Source organism: Aquarana catesbeiana, linkage group LG13, assembly GCF_042186555.1.
Source record: "Aquarana catesbeiana isolate 2022-GZ linkage group LG13, ASM4218655v1, whole genome shotgun sequence".
NCBI lineage: Eukaryota > Metazoa > Chordata > Amphibia > Anura > Ranidae > Aquarana > Aquarana catesbeiana.
Window position 1 is genome coordinate 201,391,117 of NC_133336.1, and position 23,514 is coordinate 201,414,630.

Sequence of the window (23,514 nt, forward strand, 5' to 3'; positions counted from 1 at the left end):
TTAGTGACCCAGAGGACTCCGGACCAAATGCCTCAGCAAACCTACGCTGCATGGCCTCCCTGATCCTGCAAAGCCTGTGTAAGGATCCTCGTATTCCTGGTATCAAGGAGAAGGACCAATACTGGCTGGCAACCCTCCTTTGTCCACGTTACAAGGGTAAGGTTGCGAACCTTATCTTGCCATCGCAGAGGGAGCAGAGGATTGTAGGATTGTAGAAAGGTCTGTGCAATGCGTTCCCAGAGACTGGGAGGTTACAAACTCCTGTTTCTGGACAACGTGTTGCTGAGGCTTCGGTCAGTCAAAGAAGGAGCGGTGGAGAAGGTGGCCGTCTGACCGATGCGTTCAGACAATTTTTTGGTCCGCAGCCCCAAGGTATGATCGGTTCCAGCAACCATCGCCAGCGTCTGTTTCTCATGGTGCAGGAATACCTAGGGGCAAGATCAGACTTGGACACCTTTTCCACCAAAAATCCTCTGGGTTACTGGGTCTTGAGGATGGATCACTGGCCAGAGCTTGCACAGTATGCAATTGAGCTACTGGCCTGTCCTGCATCCAGCGTTCTTTCGGAACGCACATTCAGTGCTGCTGGAGGCGTGGTAACCGATCACAGGGTGCGTCTGTCCACCGACTCGGTCGATCGACTGACCTTCATAAAAATGAATCAGTCTTGGATCACCACCAGCTACCAAGCACCTGATGCTGATGTAACCGAATAATTTTTTTTGAAATCTCAGATCCCTTCAAAGACTGCCTATGCTGATGCTGAGTGACTATCCCTGAGTAATTATCCTCTTCCTCTTCAATCATCACGCTGATAGCTTGTAAGAACATTTTTGGTTCTGGGCGCCACCACCAGTGCCTAAGGCACAATTTTTCAGCCCCTGTTTAACAGGGGCGTGTAATTACAATTTTTGATGCAATACTTTGCAGCAGGGCTCGTTCCTGCATTCCAACTAGAGTGTCTGTGAGGGGTTGCAGTGTTGTGGCACCAGCACCAGTGCCTAAGGCCCAATTTTTCTGCCCCTGTTTAACAGGGGCGTGTAATTACAATTTTTGATGCAATACTTTGCAGCAGGGCTCGTTCCTGCATTCCAACTAGAGTGTCTGTGAGGGGTTGCAGTGTTGTGGCACCAGCACCACCACCACCACCACCAAAGGCCCAGTTTTTCTGCCCCTGTTCAACAGGGGCATGTAATTACAATTCTTGATATAATATTTCACAGCAGGGCCCTGTGAGGGCTTACGTTGTTGTGGCCACAACAACACCTAAGGCCCAAATTTCTGCTGAGTATATGGGGCAGGCCCCTACTTTCAAACATCTAAATTACAAACGACTCCTACTTGCAAACGGAAGGAGACAACAGGAAGTGAGATGAAATCTACCCCTAGGAAGGGAAATTCTCTCCTGTAAGTTAATATGGGAAAAACATTTCTCCTTTCCACTGATGCTTTCCAACCCTTGTTCCACAAAAAAACCCAAATTCTCAAAAAACATTTGTCATTTTGACAAAAAGTGAGGTGAAATCTTCTAAAGAGGAGGAAAGATAGCAAAACAAATGTCACAAGGGTGATAACCCTTCCCTGTGTTTTCCAAAAAGCTTAAAAAAGATTTTTTGGCTGGAGCTAAACACGATAAAAATGTACCCATTCAAAATTACAAACAGATTCTACTTAACAACAAACCTACAGTCCCTGTCTTGTTTGCACCGCCTGTATACTGCTGTTCAGAGTATATAGGGCCTGGTGGCCCCACACCTTTCCTTATTTTAATTTGGGTGCGGGGTTCCCCTTAATATCCATACAAGACCCAAAGGGCCTGGTAATGGACTGGGGGGTACCCATGCCGTTTGTCTCACTGATTTTCATCCATATTGCCAGGACCCGACATTACATTAAACCGGCAAGCAGTTTTAAATGAGATTTTTTCCTTTAAAAATGACATTTGGTGCAGGGACTGTTCTAAACACGGAAAACACGCGCCACTTTACAGGCATACTATAGACACCCCCTAGGTACGATATTTAAAGGAATATTTCACTTTTTTTTTTACTTTAAGCATCATTAAAATCACTGCTCCCGAAAAAACGGCCGTTTTTAAAAGTTTTTTTTGCATTGATACATGTCCCCTGGGGTAGGACCCGGGTCCCCAAACCCTTTTTAGGACAATACCATGCAAATTAGCCTTTTAAAATGAGCACTTTTGATTTCGAACGTTCGAGTCCCATAGACGTCAATGGGGTTCTAACATTCGTGCGAACTTTCGGTCCGTTCGCAGGTTCTGGTGCGAACCGAACCTGGGGGTGTTCGGCTCATCCCTAATGGGGACTATATTAATATAAATACTCAAATGTATTTTGTTATATCTGTACCCTTTCTGGATGTGTACCCATTTATTGTGTATAACTTACCTGAAGATTTTTGGACTGTATGTACTTGTTTTTCAACAAAAACTTTTTTTTTTTGGATAAAAAAAAAAGACGTCTTTGACAAACAACAGGCCGACCATCTACCACCTCACCGGTCCTACGACTGCCCTATTGATCTGTTACCAGGCTCTGAAGTCCCTTTCGGCCGCATTTTTCCATTATCCGAAACTGAATTAAAGGCTCTCAAAACTTACATTGATGAAAACCTGGAAAAAGGTTTTATCTGTCCTTCCCCATCACCGGCTGGAGCCGGCATCTTCTTTGTAGAGAAAAAGGATGGCTCACTCAGACCCTGCATTGACTACAGAGAATTAAATAAAATTACCATTAAATACCGGTACCCGCTTCCTCTTATCCCAGAGTTATTCCAACGCTTTTGATCTGCCCGAGTTTTCTCTAAATTAGACCTTCATAGGGCCTACAATCTTATTCAGATCCGTGCTGGCGATGAGTGGAAAACTGCCTTCAGGTCCAGTAAAACAAGGAAAAGGAGGTGCCTCTGGGTGCAGACTTTAAAACAATTTATTATAAAAACAGCAACAGCTAGATTTACACTCACATTTGAGAGGAAGGTTTCAAACATAAAATAGTCCCAAGGCAATCCAGGGGGTCCGTGGAGTTATCTGTCTCAGCTGGTGGATGTGTAGCCTCTGAGTAGTCTAAAGTGCTGGATGTATACCGGCCGACAGCGGGGACAGACACCAAAACGAGGCTTAGATGGCAAACAATATCCAGGCGAGGGATGATGATGTCACACGCTGTGCGACGCGTTTCCTGAGCTGGCTCACCATGAGTGGCGTGATGGCGGAGCTCCTTTATCAAGCTGATAAAGAGCTTGATATAGGAGCGCCGCCGCCACGCCACTCACGGTGAGCCAGCTCAGGAAACGCGTCGCACAGCGTGTGACATCATCATCCCTCGCCTGGATATTGTTTGCCATCTAAGCCTCGTTTTGGTGTCTGTCCCCACTGTCGGCTGGTATACATCCAGCGCTTTAGACTACTCAGAGGCTACACATCCACCAGCTGAGAGAGAGGACTCCACAGACCCCCTGGATTGCCTTGGGACTATTTTATGTTTGAAACCTTCCTTTCAAATGTGAGTGTAAATCTAGCTGTTGCTGTTTTTATAATAAATTGTTTTAAAGTCTGCACCCAGAGGCGCCTCCTTTTCCTTGTTTTACAGTGTTTTTGGGATAATGGCTTTCACTCTCATCGGAAGGCTGCCATGAATGTGGACTATATACATCACCCTCGCCTTTTTAACTTGTTGTGTTACATCACGGACTCTATCTCCTATTTTTATTGTCATTTTTTATCCCATTTAGAGTTCATTTATGTACATTATTACATGATTGGGTTTTTGTTGTTAATCTTTGCGCCGAATACTTGTATTGCCTTCAGGTCCAGGTTTGGGCATTATGAGTACCTGATTTGCAATGCCCCGGCCACCTTCCAGCACCTGGTAAATGACATTTCCCAAGAATACCTTGATGATTTTCTAGTCGTTTACCTTGATGATATTCTTATTTTTTCTGCCACTGTTGAACTGCACCAAGTACATGTCAAAATGGTCCTTGCAATCCTCAGGAGACACAAATTGTCTCTCAAAGCTGAAAAATGTGAATTTGAAAGGTCAATGTTACAATTTCTAGGATTAATTATCTCCACCAACGGGGTCGCAATGGACCCTCAGAAGGTCAAGGCAATTCAGGAGTGGCCGGCCCCTATGGATAAAAAAGGAGTACAGCGATTCATAGGATTCTCAAATTTCTACTGAAGATTTATCGCTGGCTTCTCATCTATTGTAGCACCCATCACTCAGCTTACACGCAAACATAACCATTTCCAGTGGTCCTTGGAAGCCCAGGAAGCTTTTACCAAATTAAAAACCCTATTTTCTTCCGCACCAATTTTACGGCATCCAGATCCAGCCTTGCAATTTGTACTAGAAGTTGATGCCTCTGAAACTGCCACTGGAGCCATCCTCTCCCAAAGGTAGGGTCCCAAAGCCTTCTTGCACCCCGTAGCCTTTGCTTCCCGGAAATTAAGTGCACCAGAGAAAAATTATGATGTTGGCGATAGAGAGCTGTTGGTCATCAAGTTCGCTTTGGAAGAGTGGAGGTATCTACTAGAGAGGGCATCACATCCTGTTATGATCTTTACAGATCATAAAAATCTGGAGTATCTCCGAACAGCCAAACACTTAAGACCCAGACAGGCCCGGTGGGCTCTTTTCTTTTCCAGATTTAATTTTGACAGATGCATTATCCCGGATGTTCCATGAAACCCCTCAGGTAGTTGAAACTAGTACCATTCTGTCTCCACAAAATTTTTGCTTAATCACACAAACTGACCTGATGTCCACCATAAAATCTGCATCCAGTCATTGTTCCAACCCTGAAATGTTCTCTCTGGAGAAACACGATGACCTACTCTGGGCCAGAGGAAACATTTTTGTCCCACTAGAAGTAAGACCTCTGACCTTAAAAACTTTTCACGACCACAAATTGGCAGGTCACTTTGGGACTCTAAAGACCGCTGAATTATTCTCCCGTCCTTTTTGGTGGCCAGGCTGGAGACAGAACTGTAAAGACTATGTTGCTTCCTGTATCTCATGTCAACGCAGTAAAGGGTCAAACATGAAGACTTGGGGTCTACTAAAACCATTATCCATCCCTGAACGACCGTGGACAGAAATTTCCATGGACTTCATTGTGGACCTACCTCCCTCAGGGGGTTCACCACCATCCTTGTCATCATTGACCGACTGTCAAAAATGGCACATTTTCTGCCCATGGTGGGTACCCCCTCTGCCTCAGCTACAGCTGACATTTTCTTCAAAGAAGTTGTTAGACTTCATGGCATACCTGACAGCATCATCTCGGATAGAGGTGTCCAGTTCACCTCCAAGTTTTGGAAAGAGCTCTGCAAATCCCTGGAAGTAAAAATGTGTTTCTCCTCCACATATCACCCTCAGAGCAATGTCCAGACGGAGAGAACAAACCAAACTCTGGAGCAATATCTCCGCTGCTTTTGTTCCAATTCTCAAGATGACTGGTCCACTCCTCTGCCTTACGCCAAATTTGCGTACAATTCCATTCACACTGCCACTAACCAAACACCCTTCTGGTCAAATTTTGGTTTTCATCCTTCTTTTCTCCCTGGTTCCCTTCCTGGGATGTCTGTCCCTGCTGTACAAGACCGAGTAGCCTCCATCCAGATGAACTTTCGGAAAATTCAGGAAGCTATGCAAAAGGCCCAGGATGACTACAGTAAACATTACAACAAAGGAAGGAAGGAGAATCCAGTCTTCAAGGTGGGTGAAGAAGTGTGGCTATCGGCCGTTAACCTCAGATTGCCAATTCCATCATGGAAATGAGGGCCAAAGTTCATAGGCCCCTTCAGGATCAAAAGAATGATCAACCCTGTAGCTTTTGAACTAGCCTTACCCAATTCTTACAAAATACACCCAGTATTGCATGCATCCCTTCTGAAACCTGTTGTTCCTAGCCCTTTTCCTGGCAGAGAGGAGCCACCTCCTCCACCAGTTCTGGTTGACGGAGAAAGTGAATTCGAAGTGGAAAGAATATTGAGTTACAGGAAGAGGGGAAGACAACTCCAGTACTTGATTAAGTGGAAGGGATATCCCCCTGAGGACAACTCCTGGGAACCTTCTAAAAATTTACATGCCCCACATTTGGTCCAGGCTTTCCAGCAAGAACATCCGGAATTGATGTCCAGTTTGGGTGTCCAGAGGCCACCCATCGGGGGCACTGTAAGGAGAATAATTCCTCCAGGCGTCTTGGCCGTGTTCCTGCGCGCATTCGTGGCCCGGCGCTCTGGCGAATGCACTCTGGCGCACGCCCAACGTGACCCTTTAGTTGGCCTATATAAATGGCTCTGGTACTCAGACAAATTGCTGGTCCATCTTCAGCTTCCTGTTGTTCCTTGATCCTGTTTGTTATACCTGATTACCTGCTGTGACCCGGATTGATCTTGACTTTGCTGTTCTTCTCCTCGACCTGACCCTCGGCCTGTTTAATGGATTCCGCTCTTCTCCTGTGTTTGACCCTCTGCCTGTGACTCGGATCTGCCTACTGTCCCCTTGCCCTTAAACCTCAGCCTGTGACCTGGACTTGTCTTGTGTCTCCCAGACACCATACCTCAGCCTGTGTTGGAATATCCAGTTCTTCTGTGTTTGACCCTCAGCCTGGTTCTGGACTTTCTTTTTACCTTATTCCAGTGTGCCATCTCATCTGCCAATCTCTGCACAGCTGCTCATCCCTGCCAAGACTACCACTCCAGTCTTCACCTGCCTGCTGGGTAGCCTGTGCCTCTTTGTGCCATCCACTCCCTGTCTCACCTCCAGGGGGCGGACTGCACTTAGTCGCAAGGGTGAACCGCTCTCGGCATCTCGGCCTCTGTAAGTACGTTCCTGACAGAGATGTGTAATTTATGCTTGTAGAACACCTGAAGGTGCTACTTCAATGTTGGGACTTTGTATGTGGCCAGGCTGTGTAAAAGTCTCACACGTGTGTTATCGCCATACTCAGGAGAAGTAGCAGAATGTCTTTTTGGGTGTCATCTTTGCTATGTACATGATATGTGTTGAAAATATCTGATAAATGGACAACTTTGTGTAAAAGAAAACGCTTTCATTTTTTATCCAGATTTTCCTAAAAATTCTGGAAAAAATGAACCGTTCAAAAGACTCATTATGCCTCATAGATTATACGTTGGGGTGTGTGCTTTCCAAAATGGGGTAATTTTGTGGGCAATCATGTGGTATCGCCATACTTGGGAAGAGAGTAGCAGAATGTATTTTGAGGTGTAATTTGTTGTATGCCCATGTTCTGTAGGAGAAATAACCTGGTATAAGACAGTTTTGTAAAAAAAAAAAAGAAAAACTTCATTTTGCAAAGAATTATGGGAAAAATGACAACTTAAAAAAACTCACCATGCTACTTACTTAATACCTTTGAATGTCTACTTTCTAAAAAGGGGTCATTTGGGGGTATTTGTAATTTCCTGACTTGTTAGTGTCTCAAGAAATGAGATAGGCCTTCAGTACATCAGGTGTGATCAGATGTGATAAATTTTCGGTGATTGGCACCATAGTTTGTCGACTTTATAACTTTCACAAAGACCAAATAATATACACTAATTTGGATTATTTTTACCAAAGACTTAAAACATAAAATAGACCTGAGTTGTGCCTTGGTCATCTGGCCGGTATGCCAAGAAAAGGGGGCATACCCAAGATAAGTAATAAATGGTCGTGCTGAGAAGTGCCCTTAAAAAGGGGAAAAAGGGGAAAAAGGGGGGGAGGGTATCACGCACTGGAACTGACAAGGAGCATGGGTGAGCAGTCTGCTTAAATACCCCCCAGCTCCTTCCATAAATTCAGGCCACCATACTGACTTTCTTATTTAACATGTATGAAAAAAAATATGCAAAAACAGGCCTGGCAATGAAAGGGTTGATACAGTATGATCTAACATCGCTGGTATATTATTGATATATGTTCCATACAAGCAGTCAGAACACAATATTAATCAAATCACTTCTATATATTTATAAATGGTCAGAATATGGGGACCTTTACCAGTGCTGGTGTTCTGCTGAGAAAGGTCCCCCATTAGATAGTGTCTACCCTGTACAGTGCAGGCGCAGCGCTTGCGCAGTACGAAGGACAAAGGAGACGCCAAAGTCTCCGAACATGAACAGCTGTTCATCAGCTGTACACGGTGCCTGTCAATTAACATTACATTGTGCCACACGCTCCCTCACACTCCCGATGCTCGTGCAACTCTGCAAGGGGTGGATGCATACAGAAGATGGCACGAGCTCATACGATGGGGAGTATTTCTCAAAGGGGCGGATGTAATATTGAGAAGCATGTAAACTACATGTCTTTGCAGTTTTAAAATGATGGGCAGAGCTGATAAGGGCGGGTAGTTCAATGTTGATGGTCTGACCATCTTCTCTATGCATCCGCCCCCTACAGCTGCCCCTTGCAGAGTTGTACAAGCATCGGGAGCATGTGGCACAATGAAGTTAATTGCGCATGCACCGTATACAGCTCATGAACAGCTGTTCATGTTCGGAGACTTTCGGCGTCTCCTTTGTCCTCCATACTGCGCAAGTGCTGTGCCTGTGCAGTAGGGATGAGCCGAACACCCCCTTGTTCGGTTCGCATCAGAACATGCGAACAGGAAAAAAGTTTGTTCGAACACACGAACACCGTTAAAGTCTATGGGACACGAACATGAATAATCAAAAGTGCTAATTTTAAAGGCTAATATGCAAGTTATTGTCATAAAAAGTGTTTGGGGACCTGGGTCCTGCCCCAGGGGACATGGATCAATGCAAAAAAAAGTTTTAAAAACGGCCGTTTTTTCAGGAGCAGTGATTTTAATAATGCTTAAAGTCAAACAATAAAAGTGTAATATCCCTTTAAATTTCGTACCTGGGGGGTGTCTATAGTATGCCTGTAAAGGGGCGCATGTTTCCTGTGTTTAGAACAGTCTGACAGCAAAATGACATTTTGAAGGAAAAAACTCATTTAAAACTACCCGCGGCTATTGCATTGCCGACAATACACATAGAAGTTCATTGATAAAAACGGCATGGGAATTCCCCAAAGGGGAACCTCGAACCAAAATTTAAAAAAAAAAATGACGTGGGAGTCCTCCTAAATTCCATACCAGGCCCTTCAGGTCTGGTATGGATATTAAGGGGAACCCCGGCCAAAATGTAAAAAAAAAAATGACGTGGGGTTCCCCCTAAATTCCATACCAGACCCTTCAGGTCTGGTATGGATTTTAAGGGGAACCCTGCGCCAAAAAAAAAAAAAAAAAAAACGGCGTGGGGTTGCCCCAAAAATCCATACCAGACCCTTATCCGAGCATGCAACCTGGCAGGCCGCAGGAAAAGAGGGGGGATGAGAGTGCCCCCCCCTCCTGAACCATACCAGGCCACATGCCCTCAACATTGGGAGGGTGCTTTGGGGTAGCCCCCCAAAACACCTTGTCCCCATGTTGATGAGGACAAGGGCCTCATCCCCACAACCCTGGCCGGTGGTTGTGGGGGTCTGCGGGCGGGGGGCTTATCGGAATCTGGAAGCCCCCTTTAACAAGGGGACCCCCAGATCCCCCCCCGTGTGAAATGGTAAGGGGGTACTTACCCCTACCATTTCACTAAAAAACTGTCAAAAATGTTAAAAATGACAAGAGACAGTTTTTGACAATTCCTTTATTTAAATGCTTCTTCTTTCTTCTATCTTCCTTCATCTTCTGGTTCTTCTGGCTCTTCTGGTTCTTCCTCTGGCGTTCTCGTCCAGCATCTCCTCTGCGGCGTCTTCTATCTTCTTCTCCTCGGGCCACTCCGCACCCATGGCATGGGGGGAGGCTCCCGCTCTTCTCTTCTTCTTTTCTTCTCTTCTTCTCTTCTTCATTTTCTTCTCCGGGCTGCTCCGCAATCCATGCTGGCATGGAGGGAGGCTCCCACTGTGTGAAGGCGCTCCTCGTCTGACAGTTCTTAAATAACGGGGGGCGGGGCCATCCAGTGACCCCGCCCCCTCTGACGCACGGTGACTTGACGGGACTTCCCTGTGACGTCACGGGGAATGCCACAGGGAAGTCCCGTTAAGTCCCGTGCGTCAGAGGGGGGCGGGGTCACCGGGTGGCCCCACCCCCCGGTTATTTAAGAACTGTCAGACGAGGAGCGCCATCACACAGCAGGAGCCTCCCTCCATGCCAGCATGGGTTGCGGAGCAGCCCGGAGAAGAAGAGAAGAAGAGAAGAAGAGAAGAGAAGAAGAGAAGAAAAGAAGAAGAGAAGAGCGGGAGCCTCCCCCCCATGCCATGGGTGCAGAGCGGCCCGAGGAGAAAAAGATAGAAGGCGCTGTGGAGGAGATGCTGGACGAGAACGCCGGAGGAAGAACCAGAAGAGCCAGAAGAACCAGAAGAACCAAAAGATGAAGGAAGATAGAAGAAGCATTTAAATAAAGGAATTGTCAAAAACTGTCTCTTGTCATTTTTGACAGTTTTTTAGTGAAATGGTAGGGGTAAGTACCCCCTTACCATTTCACACAGGGGGGGCCGGGATCTGGGGGTCCCCTTGTTAAAGGGGGCTTCCAGATTCCGATAAGCCCCCCGCCCGCAGACCCCCACAACCACCGGCCAGGGTTGTGGGGATGAGGCCCTTGTCCTCATCAACATGGGGACAAGGTGTTTTGGGGGGCTACCCCAAAGCACTCTCCCAATGTTGAGGGCATGTGGATTGGTACGGTTCAGGAGGGGTTGGTACGGTTCAGGAGGGGGGGGTACACTCTCGTCCCCCTCTCTTTTCCTGCGGCCTGCCAGGTTGCGTGCTCGGATAAGGGTCTGGTATGGATTTTTTGGGGGGGGCCACGCCGTTTTTTTTTTTTTTTGGCGCGGGGTTCCCCTTAAAATCCATACCAGACCTGTAGGGTCTGATATGAAATTTAGGGGGAAACCCCACGTCATTTTTTTTTTTTAAATTTTGGCCGGGGTTCTCCTTAATATCCATATCAGACCTGAAGGGCCTGGTATGGAATTTAGGGGGACTCCCACGTCATTTTTTTTTTAAATTTTGGTTCGGGGTTCCCCTTTGGGGAATTCCCATGCCGTTTTTATCAATGAACTTCTATGTGTATTGTCGGCAATGCAATAGCCGCGGGTAGTTTTAAATGAGTTTTTTCCTTCAAAATGTCATTTTGCTGTCAGACTGTTCTAAACACAGGAAACATGCGCCCCTTTACAGGCATACTATAGACACCCCCCAGGTACGAAATTTAAAGGGATATTACACTTTTATTGTTTGACTTTAAGCATTATTAAAATCACTGCTTCTGAAAAAACGTCCGTTTTTAAAACTTTTTTTTGCATTGATCCATGTCCCCTGGGGCAGGACCCGGGTCCCCAAACACTTTTTATGACAATAACTTGCATATAAGCCTTTAAAATTAGCACTTTTGATTTCTCCCATAGACTTTTAAAGGGTGTTTGCCGCGAACACCCCAAATTGTTCGCTGTTCGGCGAACTTGTGAACAGCCAACTCGAAGCTCATCCCTACTGTTCAGTATAGGGCGGACACTATCCGATGGGGAACAGTTCTCGACAGGACATCAGCACTGATATGGCACTACGTTGCTTTAACTGACAATTGTATGGTCGTGCAACGTTGTACCCAAACAAAATTGATGTCCTTTTTTCCCACAAATAGTAGAGATTTCTTTTGGTGGTATTTGATCACCTCTGTGATTTTTATATTTTGTGTGCTATAAACAAAAATAGAGCGACAATTTTAAAAAAAATACCATTTTTTTTTACTTTTTGCTATAATAAATATCCCCCCCAAAAATGTAAAAAAACAAATTTCTTCCTTAGTTTAGGCCAATATGTATTCTGCTACATATTAAACAAAGAGTTTGATCTCAAATGTTTCCTTAGTAATTAGTTAATGGTTCAACCTTGCATTGGTCTTGGCCCACATTGACAATAGTTGGTAATTGGGTTGTTAATTGACCAATGCAGGTAATTATACAGTTAATCATGGTAAGATATCTATAATGTCCATTTTTATAAGTTCAGGCGTATGTACCTGGGGTTATGAGGCTCGTTTCAGCTGGTGTGATCATGATTTGTTTATTATGTTGGTATATAGCCTGTTCACATGGAAAGGGGGATAGATGAGATATGGCTCATAAGGGTGTTAGGGATTGTGGTAGTCCCCATTTGTATTCTTTTGGGGTTGTCGTACAGGGAAAGAGGGGGTGGACAGCTAGGTGGTGGTCCCCAATTGTATTCTTTTATGGTTGTCGTACTGGGATCATTGACTGTATAGGACATACTGTGTATGATGTTAATATAGTTTTTAGGCTCTGATCAGATAGGGAATTTTTTTAGTATATTGGCACATGGGTGGACCTGTATATATGTACACGCACGTGCATGCAGATCGGTATGTGCCAGTTTTTATCATATATAAATTAACTTAATTTTATTGATTATGTAACAAACAGCCTGGTACTTAGTGTAGGCATAGGCATGTGTGGATGTGCGTATTATGTGTGATTGTATGGGTGCGCACTGCTACATATGCATTTTCAGTTTATATAATCTTATATGAGTTGTCTTATATATATCATAAAGTTTCTACAGATAATTATGTATTTATATATTATTATGAGCCATTGTATATTTTAGGAGTGATTTAGTATGCAATGATTTATAGCTAATTTGCATCTATAGGCAGATGATGTGTTTAGCATGTAGCTATTTTAATGATACTTAGTTGATGTGGCAGTATCGCTGTGAAGATGTGTCCCCTCCTCGCACACCATCCTGAATGCATCCTGCAGAGGGATTAATAAAGTGTAACAATATAATAGGTGGGCCGATGAGCGATGGAAAGTCAGCAGTATTTATTATTTGCTTCATATGCTTTTGCTTGTAATATGCTGCTCTGTGATATGATATGCTGTCATAATATGCAGCATGTATTATGGTTAACATTGAGTGCTCTGACCCACTAGAAAATGGCTGCGATCATACAATAAACAATAGAGTGTCTGTGAGTTTCAACAAAATGGCCGCAATGACACTATATAATGATTGACACCTCAACAGTCCAATAGAATCCCCCCTGAGGAAGATACATCACTTACCGGTATTGACATGCGTTGGGGAGGGGACAAGACAGTAGACTTGGGCAGAGTGATTCATTTTAGTGAGTCAAATCATTTGGATCAGTTCAGTGAAATGATCTGAATCACTGAATCGACTCACGACTCATTTCTTCAAAGCTAAGATTATCCCACACAACTCATAATTCAATAGATTCAATTCAATATATTTATTCACTCCAGTTTTCATTAATTTCTCCTGATTTCAGGAATCTCATCTCCTCTTCCCTATTTTTTACTATATGAACACCCTATTTTTTCATTCTGTTCACTTTGTTGATATGCTCCACAATATACTTCTATACTGTGGTGATGGGTCTACTCTATATGATATCTCTTTTTATTTATACCAATATGGTAACAAACCACTTACTTTATTGTATACAATACAGAAATCCCATCCACAGTTACATCAAGATTTTTCTATACACATTTTTTGGGGGGGACTGCGTGTGTGCTCCTGATCCATGCTTGGGTCCTTTCCTCAGCTCCCATGCTGGACATAATTATCTGGCTGACCTCCGGCAGGTGTATCGCATGGTCTAGTATCAGCTCTTATGTGAGTACTTTCAGTTATGGCCGTTTATTTGTTCATCATCATCTTTAATCCCTCTACCCCTCCAGTCGGTGGTTATATTAAACTATAATGGTGATTTTTTTTTATCCCCTTTTTAGTATATGGGTTCACTTGCTCCTGATGAGTGGATAGAAGTCCACGAAACATCATTGAGCTTATTTTGATGCATCCATCTCATATTTATGATTCCAGATAGTTTTTGTTGCTCTACCACCTCGACATAATGTTATGCCTACTCTATTTGAGGGACTGTGATGTATAATATTTACTTTCTGTGTCATGTTGATGACTATCCTCAATATGTATGTAGATACTTTGTATTTTTTATATGCCAATGTGCTATTATGCGTTTATCAATGCCCTATCTTTGGTTGATCAATGCCCTATCTTTGGTCTAATAAAGAATACAATTTTTTACATATGTATATGATCTTGTCTGGCTCTACCTCACGCACCTCATCTAAAGTCCCCCCTCCCCCCCTCTTTTTTTGCAAATGATTCAATAGAGAGTCATTGTGAGCTCTCTAGACTGTGAGTCATTTATAGATTCAAGAGTCATCCTCTGGTTTATACATACACAGCTCATTTTAAAATGCAGAATGATTGTGTGCTCTCTGTGATCTAGGCTGGGGTCACTCAGTGCTGCGCTCAGTGCATTGTGCGACATCTGTGCAAATAACATGCGATGTCTGTGCGATGCAGATTCAGCCATACAGATTTGTATGACTGAATTTGCATCACATTCAGACCAAAGTCGTGCAGGACCCTTTTTTTGGTTTGCACCAGAATCGGATCGCATGGGTGTTGCCTGCGATTCAGTTGCGATGCGCAAACTTCAGGGTTTCCCGCATGATCGCACCAATGTGAACCGAGCCTCGTTCAAAGACTTCTCACAGCAGCTCATGAATCTAATGTGCTCTGATGAGTCACTCATAGATTCAGGAGTCATTCTGCTCTGGTGGCTCACACAACTCATGAATCTAATGTGCTCTGATGAGTCACTCATAGATTCAGGAGTCATTCTGCTGTCTCACACATAGCTGATGTTACTAAACATAATGTCGATTCTTGTGTGTTCTTTCTGAGTGAGTCGTTCAGACTGGACTTGACTTGACTAGCTGCTGCCTGCCTCACACACAGACATCATACAAAAGAAAATCTTGTGTACTCTGTGATTTATTCAGAAACTTGAAGTCTTGGTGGCTCACAGCTAATCATGTTCTAGCTAATTTTACAAATCATGAGCTGAGGCTGCTGTTTTTTCAACTCCCTCTACTCATCCTGAAAGGGGAGGATCTTTGACAATGAATTGAATCAGATTCACTTCCATGATTTTATTCATTCAAACTCTGTAGTGAGTTGATTCACTGATTCGACTCAGTGATTCAGTAGCCAAACCTACAGGACAGTGTGTGGGATGGAGGTGTCTCAGCACAGGAGGGGACACATCAGTTCAGCATTTTTACTATTTCTGGCTTGTATAGAATTGTGCACTGTAGCACCTATGAAATGTGAGGACCCTACCATAGGGAAGATTGTTATCTTTTAATAAATATATGAAAACAGTAATACACTATCTAGTTTCCTCTGTTTTTTATATGGATATATGTGCAAGCAACCAGCCAAGGATCTGAATACAGACAGTAAACCCAGAGGTGGTTTAAAAGTGTGTTTTGACCAAGCTTGGGTGTGAGGTCACATGCGGTAAGGTGAGCGCATACACCAAAGGGGAGCACAGGAGTGGACACGAGCACTTGTTGTTTTATCATCTGTAATAAGAAATAGAAGAATTGATTAAACAGGAATGGACTTTTTATGTTATGGTCCATGAAAGGCACATTAATGCATGATTTATTTGTATAATATTCAGCACTATAATATTGGTTATCCAATGTGGATGCACTTTAGAGCTACGTACATGTACTGAGTTTGTCACTAGAATTATCGCATAGGATTGCAGTTTATAATTGCATAGAAAAGCAACGTGGATTCACTTTATATAGAGTTATGTACATATACACAGTTTGTCACTAGAGTTTTTGCATAGGATTGCACTATATAATTGCATAGGATTGCAATATTTGGATACAGTTTAACTGCATAGGATTGCAACAATTTATAATACTATTTTATTAAGAGATATTGAATGTGATGGCCACATGATAACATTTGAATAGCGCAGCATTTTATTAGAAATAATTAGTAGTAGTTAGGAGACTGGACATGGTGTTCCAGAGAAAGGGGGAGGAGTAATGTGGTCACATGGTTTACAGTCCATAAAAAAGACATTATTAGAAATCCTATCTATACTGTTAAAAAAATACAAATTCTGATCTGACAGTGAGGATTTGTTTGAAAATGGGAACAAGAGCAAATCTGCCAAAGAGAAAAGAAGAGAACAAAGATAGTGGTGAGGAGTGCGGTGTATGTGTACTGTGTTTATCACTGACAATGGAGGAACACTTGGGATAATTAGTGCCAATCATTATTTTGGGATAATTACCGTAGTGCCAATCATTATTCTGGGATAATTAGTGTCAATCATTATTCTGGGATAATTAGTGTCAATCATTATTCTGGGATAATTAGTGACAATCATTATTTTGGGATAATTAGTGCCAATCATTATTTTGGGATAATTGGTGTCAATCATTATTTTGGGATAATTAGTGCCAATCATTATTCTGGGATAATTGGTGTCAATCATTATTTTGGGATAATTAGTGTCAATCATTATTCTGGGATAATTAGTGTCAATCATTATTCTGGGATAATTAGTGTCAATCATTATTCTGGGATAATTAGTGACAATCATTATTTTGGGATAATTGGTGTCAATCATTATTTTGGGATAATTAGTGTCAATCATTATTTTGGGATAATTAGTGCCAATCATTATTCTGGGATAATTGGTGTCAATCATTATTTTGGGATAATTAGTGTCAATCATTATTTTGGGATAATTAGTGCCAATCATTATTCTGGGATAATTGGTGTCAATCATTATTTTGGGATAATTAGTGTCAATCATTATTTTGGGATAATTGGTGTCAATCATTATTTTGGGATAATTAGTGTCAATCATTATTTTATCACGTTGTTGTCTGAAAACACAAAGTCCTGTTACCTGTCTGTGTGATCTCATCCAGAACCGACAATAAATTAGGATGAGGATGATCTTTCTTCAGCGCATAGAGACATTTCCAGAGTCCAATCACAGCTTTTCTTCCCCGATCCCGAATATCTTGTAACAAGGTGTGAGAGAAGGAAGACGGGTCTTTTTTCATTGATCTGTATTTCTGGAAAATATCACTTATTTATGTTTCATATCTGCTGTTAAAATGTAACTTCATTTTTTTGGATAAATACATAAAATGATTCTGGGTGCTTTGAACACTCCATTCAGAAAAGAACATCTTATTACAAGAAAGTTATATTGGGTACTGCTGACACATGCCTGAACACTTCCAGGCCTTTGTGTGCTTTTGCATTTCTCCAATTACAAATGGATGTAAAAGGACACTACCAGAACTCCAGGTGTTCCGTCAGATATGGCGACCCGTCAGAATTAGTAATAGAAGTGACATTTTGTCGCGGCCATCTTGCTATACCCGGCACTCCTCCACAGTAAGAATACAGTGAGAGGCGGCAAGCTTATAAGCTTATAACTTAAAAAAAGCTTATAGCTTTATTTAGCTTATATATTCAAATTAAGTATTTTGAAATCCGTCTGAATGATTACATATTGAATTTTAAAAGCAGCAGTGAGCCTGGTGATCTCACATGTTTGCTAATATGATAGAACACCGCTGATTAGAAAAATCAACATCAAAACAGTCTGACGAATTTCAAAATTTGATTATATAAGCTGAGTTTACTTGTAAAAATAAGTGTAAAATGCAGGGGGGCAGGAGGCGGAGCCTAGCGGAGCAGACATGCATTGTTAGAGCTCCACACCGCTGAGGAGAGAAGAGAAGGACAAAGCGGAGCCTGCAGGCTCAAAAGGTATCCATTTGAACCTTTTTGCTCCAGGGAACAAACTGTGAAAGTTTGGGCAGGAAATATGGTACTGGGAGGAAACCGTGGCAGAAATAAAAATCACCTCACAAAGAGCTCACAGGCACTCACTGCAGCTGAAGCAGCTCCAGTCACCTCACAAGATACAGCATCAGGGCGCTCTCACAGACAGAAAATGTCACAGCAAGACTCTCCATTTGAGTCAGATACAGAACAAATCCTCTCACAAACTTCTCCACAAGCCTCCTCAGTATCCCCAGTAATATTATTACAATTTGAAAAGATGCTTCATAAGGCTTTAAAACAAACCTCAGACCAAATAACAAAAAGCCTAACCAAAGAAATAAGAGAGCTGGGAAACCGCACCGCAGCCTTAGAAATAAAAATGGATGAAATTGAAATTACAACCCAAGAAAATATAACACAATTGGAAAAATTAAAAAAAGAGAATTTAATACTTCAAACTAAGCTCGAAGATTACGAAAATAGAGCCAGACGTTCAAACTTGCGCATAAGGGGAATACCTGAAACTGTGACAGACCTGCAATCTACTATTACTGCTCTATTACAAGAACTAAAGCCAGATATCCCTATTGAACGTTTAGAACTGGACAGAGTACACAGAGCCCTCACAGCCAAAAAGAAAGATGGACCCCCACGTGATATAATCACAAAATTTCATTATTACAGAACGAAAGAACAAATACTAATTGCTGCAAGAGAAAAAAAGGAACTTAATTTTCAAGGACACAATTATCAAATTTTTGCTGACCTATCCCAACTAGGGATGAGCCGAACACCCCCCTGTTCGGTTCGCACCAGAACATGCGAACAGGAAAAAAGTTCGTTCGAACATGCGAACACCGTTAAAGTCTATGGGACACGAACATGAATAATCAAAAGTGCTAATTTTAAAGGCTTATATGCAAGTTATTGTCATAAAAAGTGTTTGGGGACCTGGGTCCTGCCCCAGGGGACATGGATCAATGCAAAAAAAAGTTTTAAAAACGGACGTTTTTTCAGAAGCAGTGATTTTAATAATGCTTAAAGTCAAACAATAAAAGTGTAATATCCCTTTAAATTTCGTACCTGGGGGGTGTCTATAGTATGCCTGTAAAGGGGCGCATGTTTCCTGTGTTTAGAACAGTCTGACAGCAAAATGACATTTTAAAGGAAAAAACTCATTTAAAACTACCCGCGGCTATTGCATTGCCGACAATACACATAGAAGTTCATTGATAAAAACGGCATGGGAATTCCCCAAAGGGGAACCCCGAACCAAAATTAAAAAAAAAAAATGACGTGGGAGCCCCCCTAAATTCCATACCAGGCCCTTCAGGTCTGGTATGGATATTAAGGGGAACCCCGGCCAAAATTAAAAAAAAAAAATGACGTGGGGTTCCCCCTAAATTCCATACCAGACCCTTCAGGTCTGGTATGGATTTTAAGGGGAACCCCGCGCCAAAAAAAAAAAAAAAAACGGCGTGGGGTCCCCCCAAAAATCCATACCAGACCCTTATCCGAGCACGCAACCTGGCAGGCCGCAGGAAAAGAGGGGGGGACGAGAGTGCGGCCCCCCCTCCCTCCTGAACCGTACCAGGCCACATGCCCTCAACATTGGGAGGGTGCTTTGGGGTAGCCCCCCAAAACACCTTGTCCCCATGTTGATGAGGACAAGGGCCTCATCCCCACAACCCTGGCCGGTGGTTGTGGGGGTCTGCGGGCGGGGGGCTTATCGGAATCTGGAAGCCCCCTTTAACAAGGTGACCCCCAGATCCCGGCCCCCCCCCTGTGTGAAATGGTAAGGGGGTACATAAGTACCCCTACCATTTCACGAAAAAAGTGTCAAAAATGTTAAAAATGACAAGAGACAGTTTTTGACAATTCCTTTATTTAAATGCTTCTTCTTTCTTCTATCTTCCTTCATCTTCTGGTTCTTCTGGTTCTTCTGGCTCTTCTGGTTCTTCCTCCGGCGTTCTCGTCCAGCATCTCCTCCGCGGTGTCTTCTGTCTTCTTCCCCTCGGGCCGCTCCGCACCCATGGCATGGGGGGGAGGCTCCCGCTCTTCTCTTCTTCTTTTCTTCTTTTCTTCTCTTCTTCTCTTCTTCATTTTCTTCTCCGGGCCGCTCCGCAATCCATGCTGGCATGGAGGGAGGCTCCCGCTGTGTGACGGCGCTCCTCGTCTGACAGTTCTTAAATAAGGGGGGGGGGCCACCGGTGACCCCGCCCCCCTCTGACGCACGGTGACTTGACGGGACTTCCCTGTGGCATTCCCCGTGACGTCACAGGGAAGTCCCGTCAAGTCACCGTGCATCAGAGGGGGGCGGGGTCACCGGGTGGCCCCGCCCCCCCCCCTTATTTAAGAACTGTCAGACGAGGAGCGCCGTCACACAGCGGGAGCCTCCCTCCATGCCAGCATGGATTGCGGAGCGGCCCGGAGAAGAAAATGAAGAAGAGAAGAAGAGAAGAAAAGAAGAAGAGAAGAGCGGGAGCCTCCCCCCCATGCCATGGGTGCGGAGCGGCCCGAGGAGAAGAAGATAGAAGACGCCGCGGAGGAGATGCTGGACGAGAACGCCGGAGGAAGAACCAGAAGAGCCAGAAGAACCAGAAGAACCAGAAGATGAAGGAAGATAGAAGAAAGAAGAAGCATTTAAATAAAGGAATTGTCAAAAACTGTCTCTTGTCATTTTTAACATTTTTGACACTTTTTTCGTGAAATGGTAGGGGTACTTATGTACCCCCTTACCATTTCACACAGGGGGGGGGCCGGGATCTGGGGGTCACCTTGTTAAAGGGGGCTTCCAGATTCCGATAAGCCCCCCGCCCGCAGACCCCCACAACCACCGGCCAGGGTTGTGGGGATGAGGCCCTTGTCCTCATCAACATGGGGACAAGGTGTTTTGGGGGGCTACCCCAAAGCACCCTCCCAATGTTGAGGGCATGTGGCCTGGTACGGTTCAGGAGGGAGGGGGGGCCGCACTCTCGTCCCCCCCTCTTTTCCTGCGGCCTGCCAGGTTGCGTGCTCGGATAAGGGTCTGGTATGGATTTTTGGGGGGACCCCACGCCGTTTTTTTTTTTTTTTTTGGCACGGGGTTCCCCTTAAAATCCATACCAGACCTGAAGGGTCTGGTATGGAATTTAGGGGGAACCCCACGTCATTTTTTTTTTAAATTTTGGCCGGGGTTCCCCTTAATATCCATACCAGACCTGAAGGGCCTGGTATGGAATTTAGGGGGACTCCCACGTCATTTTTTTTTTTTAATTTTGGTTCGGGGTTCCCCTTTGGGGAATTCCCATGCCGTTTTTATCAATGAACTTCTATGTGTATTGTCGGCAATGCAATAGCCGCGGGTAGTTTTAAATGAGTTTTTTCCTTCAAAATGTCATTTTGCTGTCAGACTGTTCTAAACACAGGAAACATGCGCCCCTTTACAGGCACACTATAGACACCCCCCAGGTACGAAATTTAAAGGGATATTACACTTTTATTGATTGACTTTAAGCATTATTAAAATCACTGCTCCTGAAAAAACGGCCGTTTTTAAAACTTTTTTTTGCATTGATCCATGTCCCCTGGGGCAGGACCCAGGTCCCCAAACACTTTTTATGACAATAACTTGCATATTAGCCTTTAAAATTAGCACTTTTGATTTCTCCCATAGACTTTTAAAGGGTGTTCCGCGGCATTCGAATTTGCCACGAACACCCCAAATTGTTCGCTGTTCGGTGAACTTGCGAACAGCCAATGTTCGAGTCGAACATGAGTTCGACTCGAACTCGAAGCTCATCCCTAATCCCAACTTACTATTACTAAAAGACGATCCATGAAACCCCAACTAATGGAACTGCAACGCCACAACATTATGTATCAATGGGGCTTCCCCTTTTCAGTCAGATTTAACTACCAAGGTACAATTTACAGAAGCAGATCAGCAGATGAACTACAACAAACCCTTTTAAAATTAAATCTGACAGAACCCACAAGCAGCAACACTCCCACACGCAGAAGAATGGCATCATCTTCACCTTCAGGCAGCACCCAGAAAATTTCAGAACAAAATGGGAATCATCATTCTCACAAAAGAGGGCGTTATGCCACATCATCCATGGACCAAGAAGATTCAATGGACTGACATCCTAATTCCTGATATCTCTTCATTTATTATACTAAGAGATGGTTCTCTATAAAAAAACTATATTTATAACTGAATGTAACTGCATTCTGATAGTCACACACTGTGTGGGATCATGTTACATTCCAGTTATATTTCTTATTACTTCTGATTCATATAGCCTTAGAATATATAAGTGAAATAAGGAAATTCTTGTTCAGTTATATATTATCAGGTAATAACTATAGATTTATGACTTTTTAGGACAAATATGTTCAATAACCCAGAAGTAATGGAAGCTTTTTCTTTCTTTTCTTAAAACAAATATATTATTACCTAACTAGTTCCTAGAATTATGCTTTTGTTTATTCTAATCTGAAGCAATACAACCTCAATTTTATGAGTTAACATATCTAAACAGTTACATATGAATAAAATATGTAATTGTTTACTCTAAAAGGGTTAAAATCCCAAAATAATTCAAACTATCTTCATCAATACCAAAGTTATTAACAGTACCTTTCTAACTGAATTATTTAGCCTAAGGCAAGACTAACCATATACAACCACCCTGGAATAAATAATTTCAACAAAAACTATATTCTGCACTCCAATTAATGAAACATCATTTTGATGTCTTTTGACATAGCACTTCTCTCCTGTAAGCGGAAGATCCGTGTACCCCTATTAGCCCTCCTCATTCTCCCAACCATATTATGTGGGAGTGTGACGAAGGCACTTATTCCCCTGAGAGAGATATTTATTCTCTTTCACGGGTAAATTGTGATTACTTGCAAAAAATAATTTATACAATGTATCATCTAATCTCATATGTTTTTTGTTTACTCTTTACTCCAGAATTCACTGGTTTCTTTTCTATCCATTCATCTCTTCAGTCCACACAGGTTGATCTGCGCAGTCAGCTCTGCATAACAAAAAGTAAGTCAAAACTATTTTATCTATTGCCATGGCACCACTGAATATACTTTCCCTGAATGTTCAGGGAATAAATGTCCCTCAAAAAAGGACCAAAGCCTTCCGTACTTTCCATAACAAGAAGGCTCACATAGCATGCCTCCAAGAAACACACTTCACCAAAGATTCTACTCCAAAATATATTTCTCCTTTTTATCAACAAATTTACACGGCTTCTGCCTGTACCAAGCAAAGGGGAACTCTAATTGCATTTCACCGATCCACACCATTCACCTTATCATCAGAAATTAAAGACCCAGAAGGTAGATACCTGATACTCATAGGTTATATAATGGATACAGCAATCACGGTGATTTCCTACTACGCTCCTAACAAACAACCTACACCATTCCTCTCACATATATTACAAGTGATTAATACACACAAAATAGGAACAGTGATAATGTGTGGGGATTCGAACCAGGTCCTCCTCCCATTTCTAGATAAATCACCTTTTACACCATCCAAAATAACCTCTAGATTACCTTTTTCTCAACTTCTTTCCAAATACAATCTGGTAGATTCGTGGAGAGAAAGTAACCCAATGAAAAAGAAATTCACTTATGGTGGTCTGACCATAATGCAGTATACACTACTATAGCCTCAGCCATACCAAAAGCGCATGACCCAACGTGGTACTTACCGGACATAATGCTCAAACACCCACTACATCAGATGGCCATTGAACAAGCTTT

The 23,514-nt window shown here is 43.1% G+C and overlaps 2 protein-coding genes across 4 annotated transcripts in view; both read right to left on the reverse strand.

Moving 5' to 3' along the window:
• LOC141117699 (NACHT, LRR and PYD domains-containing protein 3-like) overlaps window positions 1–23,514 on the reverse strand; it is a 2,363,088-nt gene that overhangs the window by 337,403 nt on the left and 2,002,171 nt on the right. The window lies entirely within an intron of this gene.
• Window positions 1–23,514, reverse strand: part of LOC141117536 (NACHT, LRR and PYD domains-containing protein 3-like) — a 387,369-nt gene that overhangs the window by 251,783 nt on the left and 112,072 nt on the right. The window contains exon 5 of the mRNA XM_073610435.1: window positions 16,844–17,015. Coding sequence (XP_073466536.1) covers window positions 16,844–17,015 — 172 coding nt within the window. The remainder of the gene's footprint in view (window positions 1–16,843; window positions 17,016–23,514) is intronic.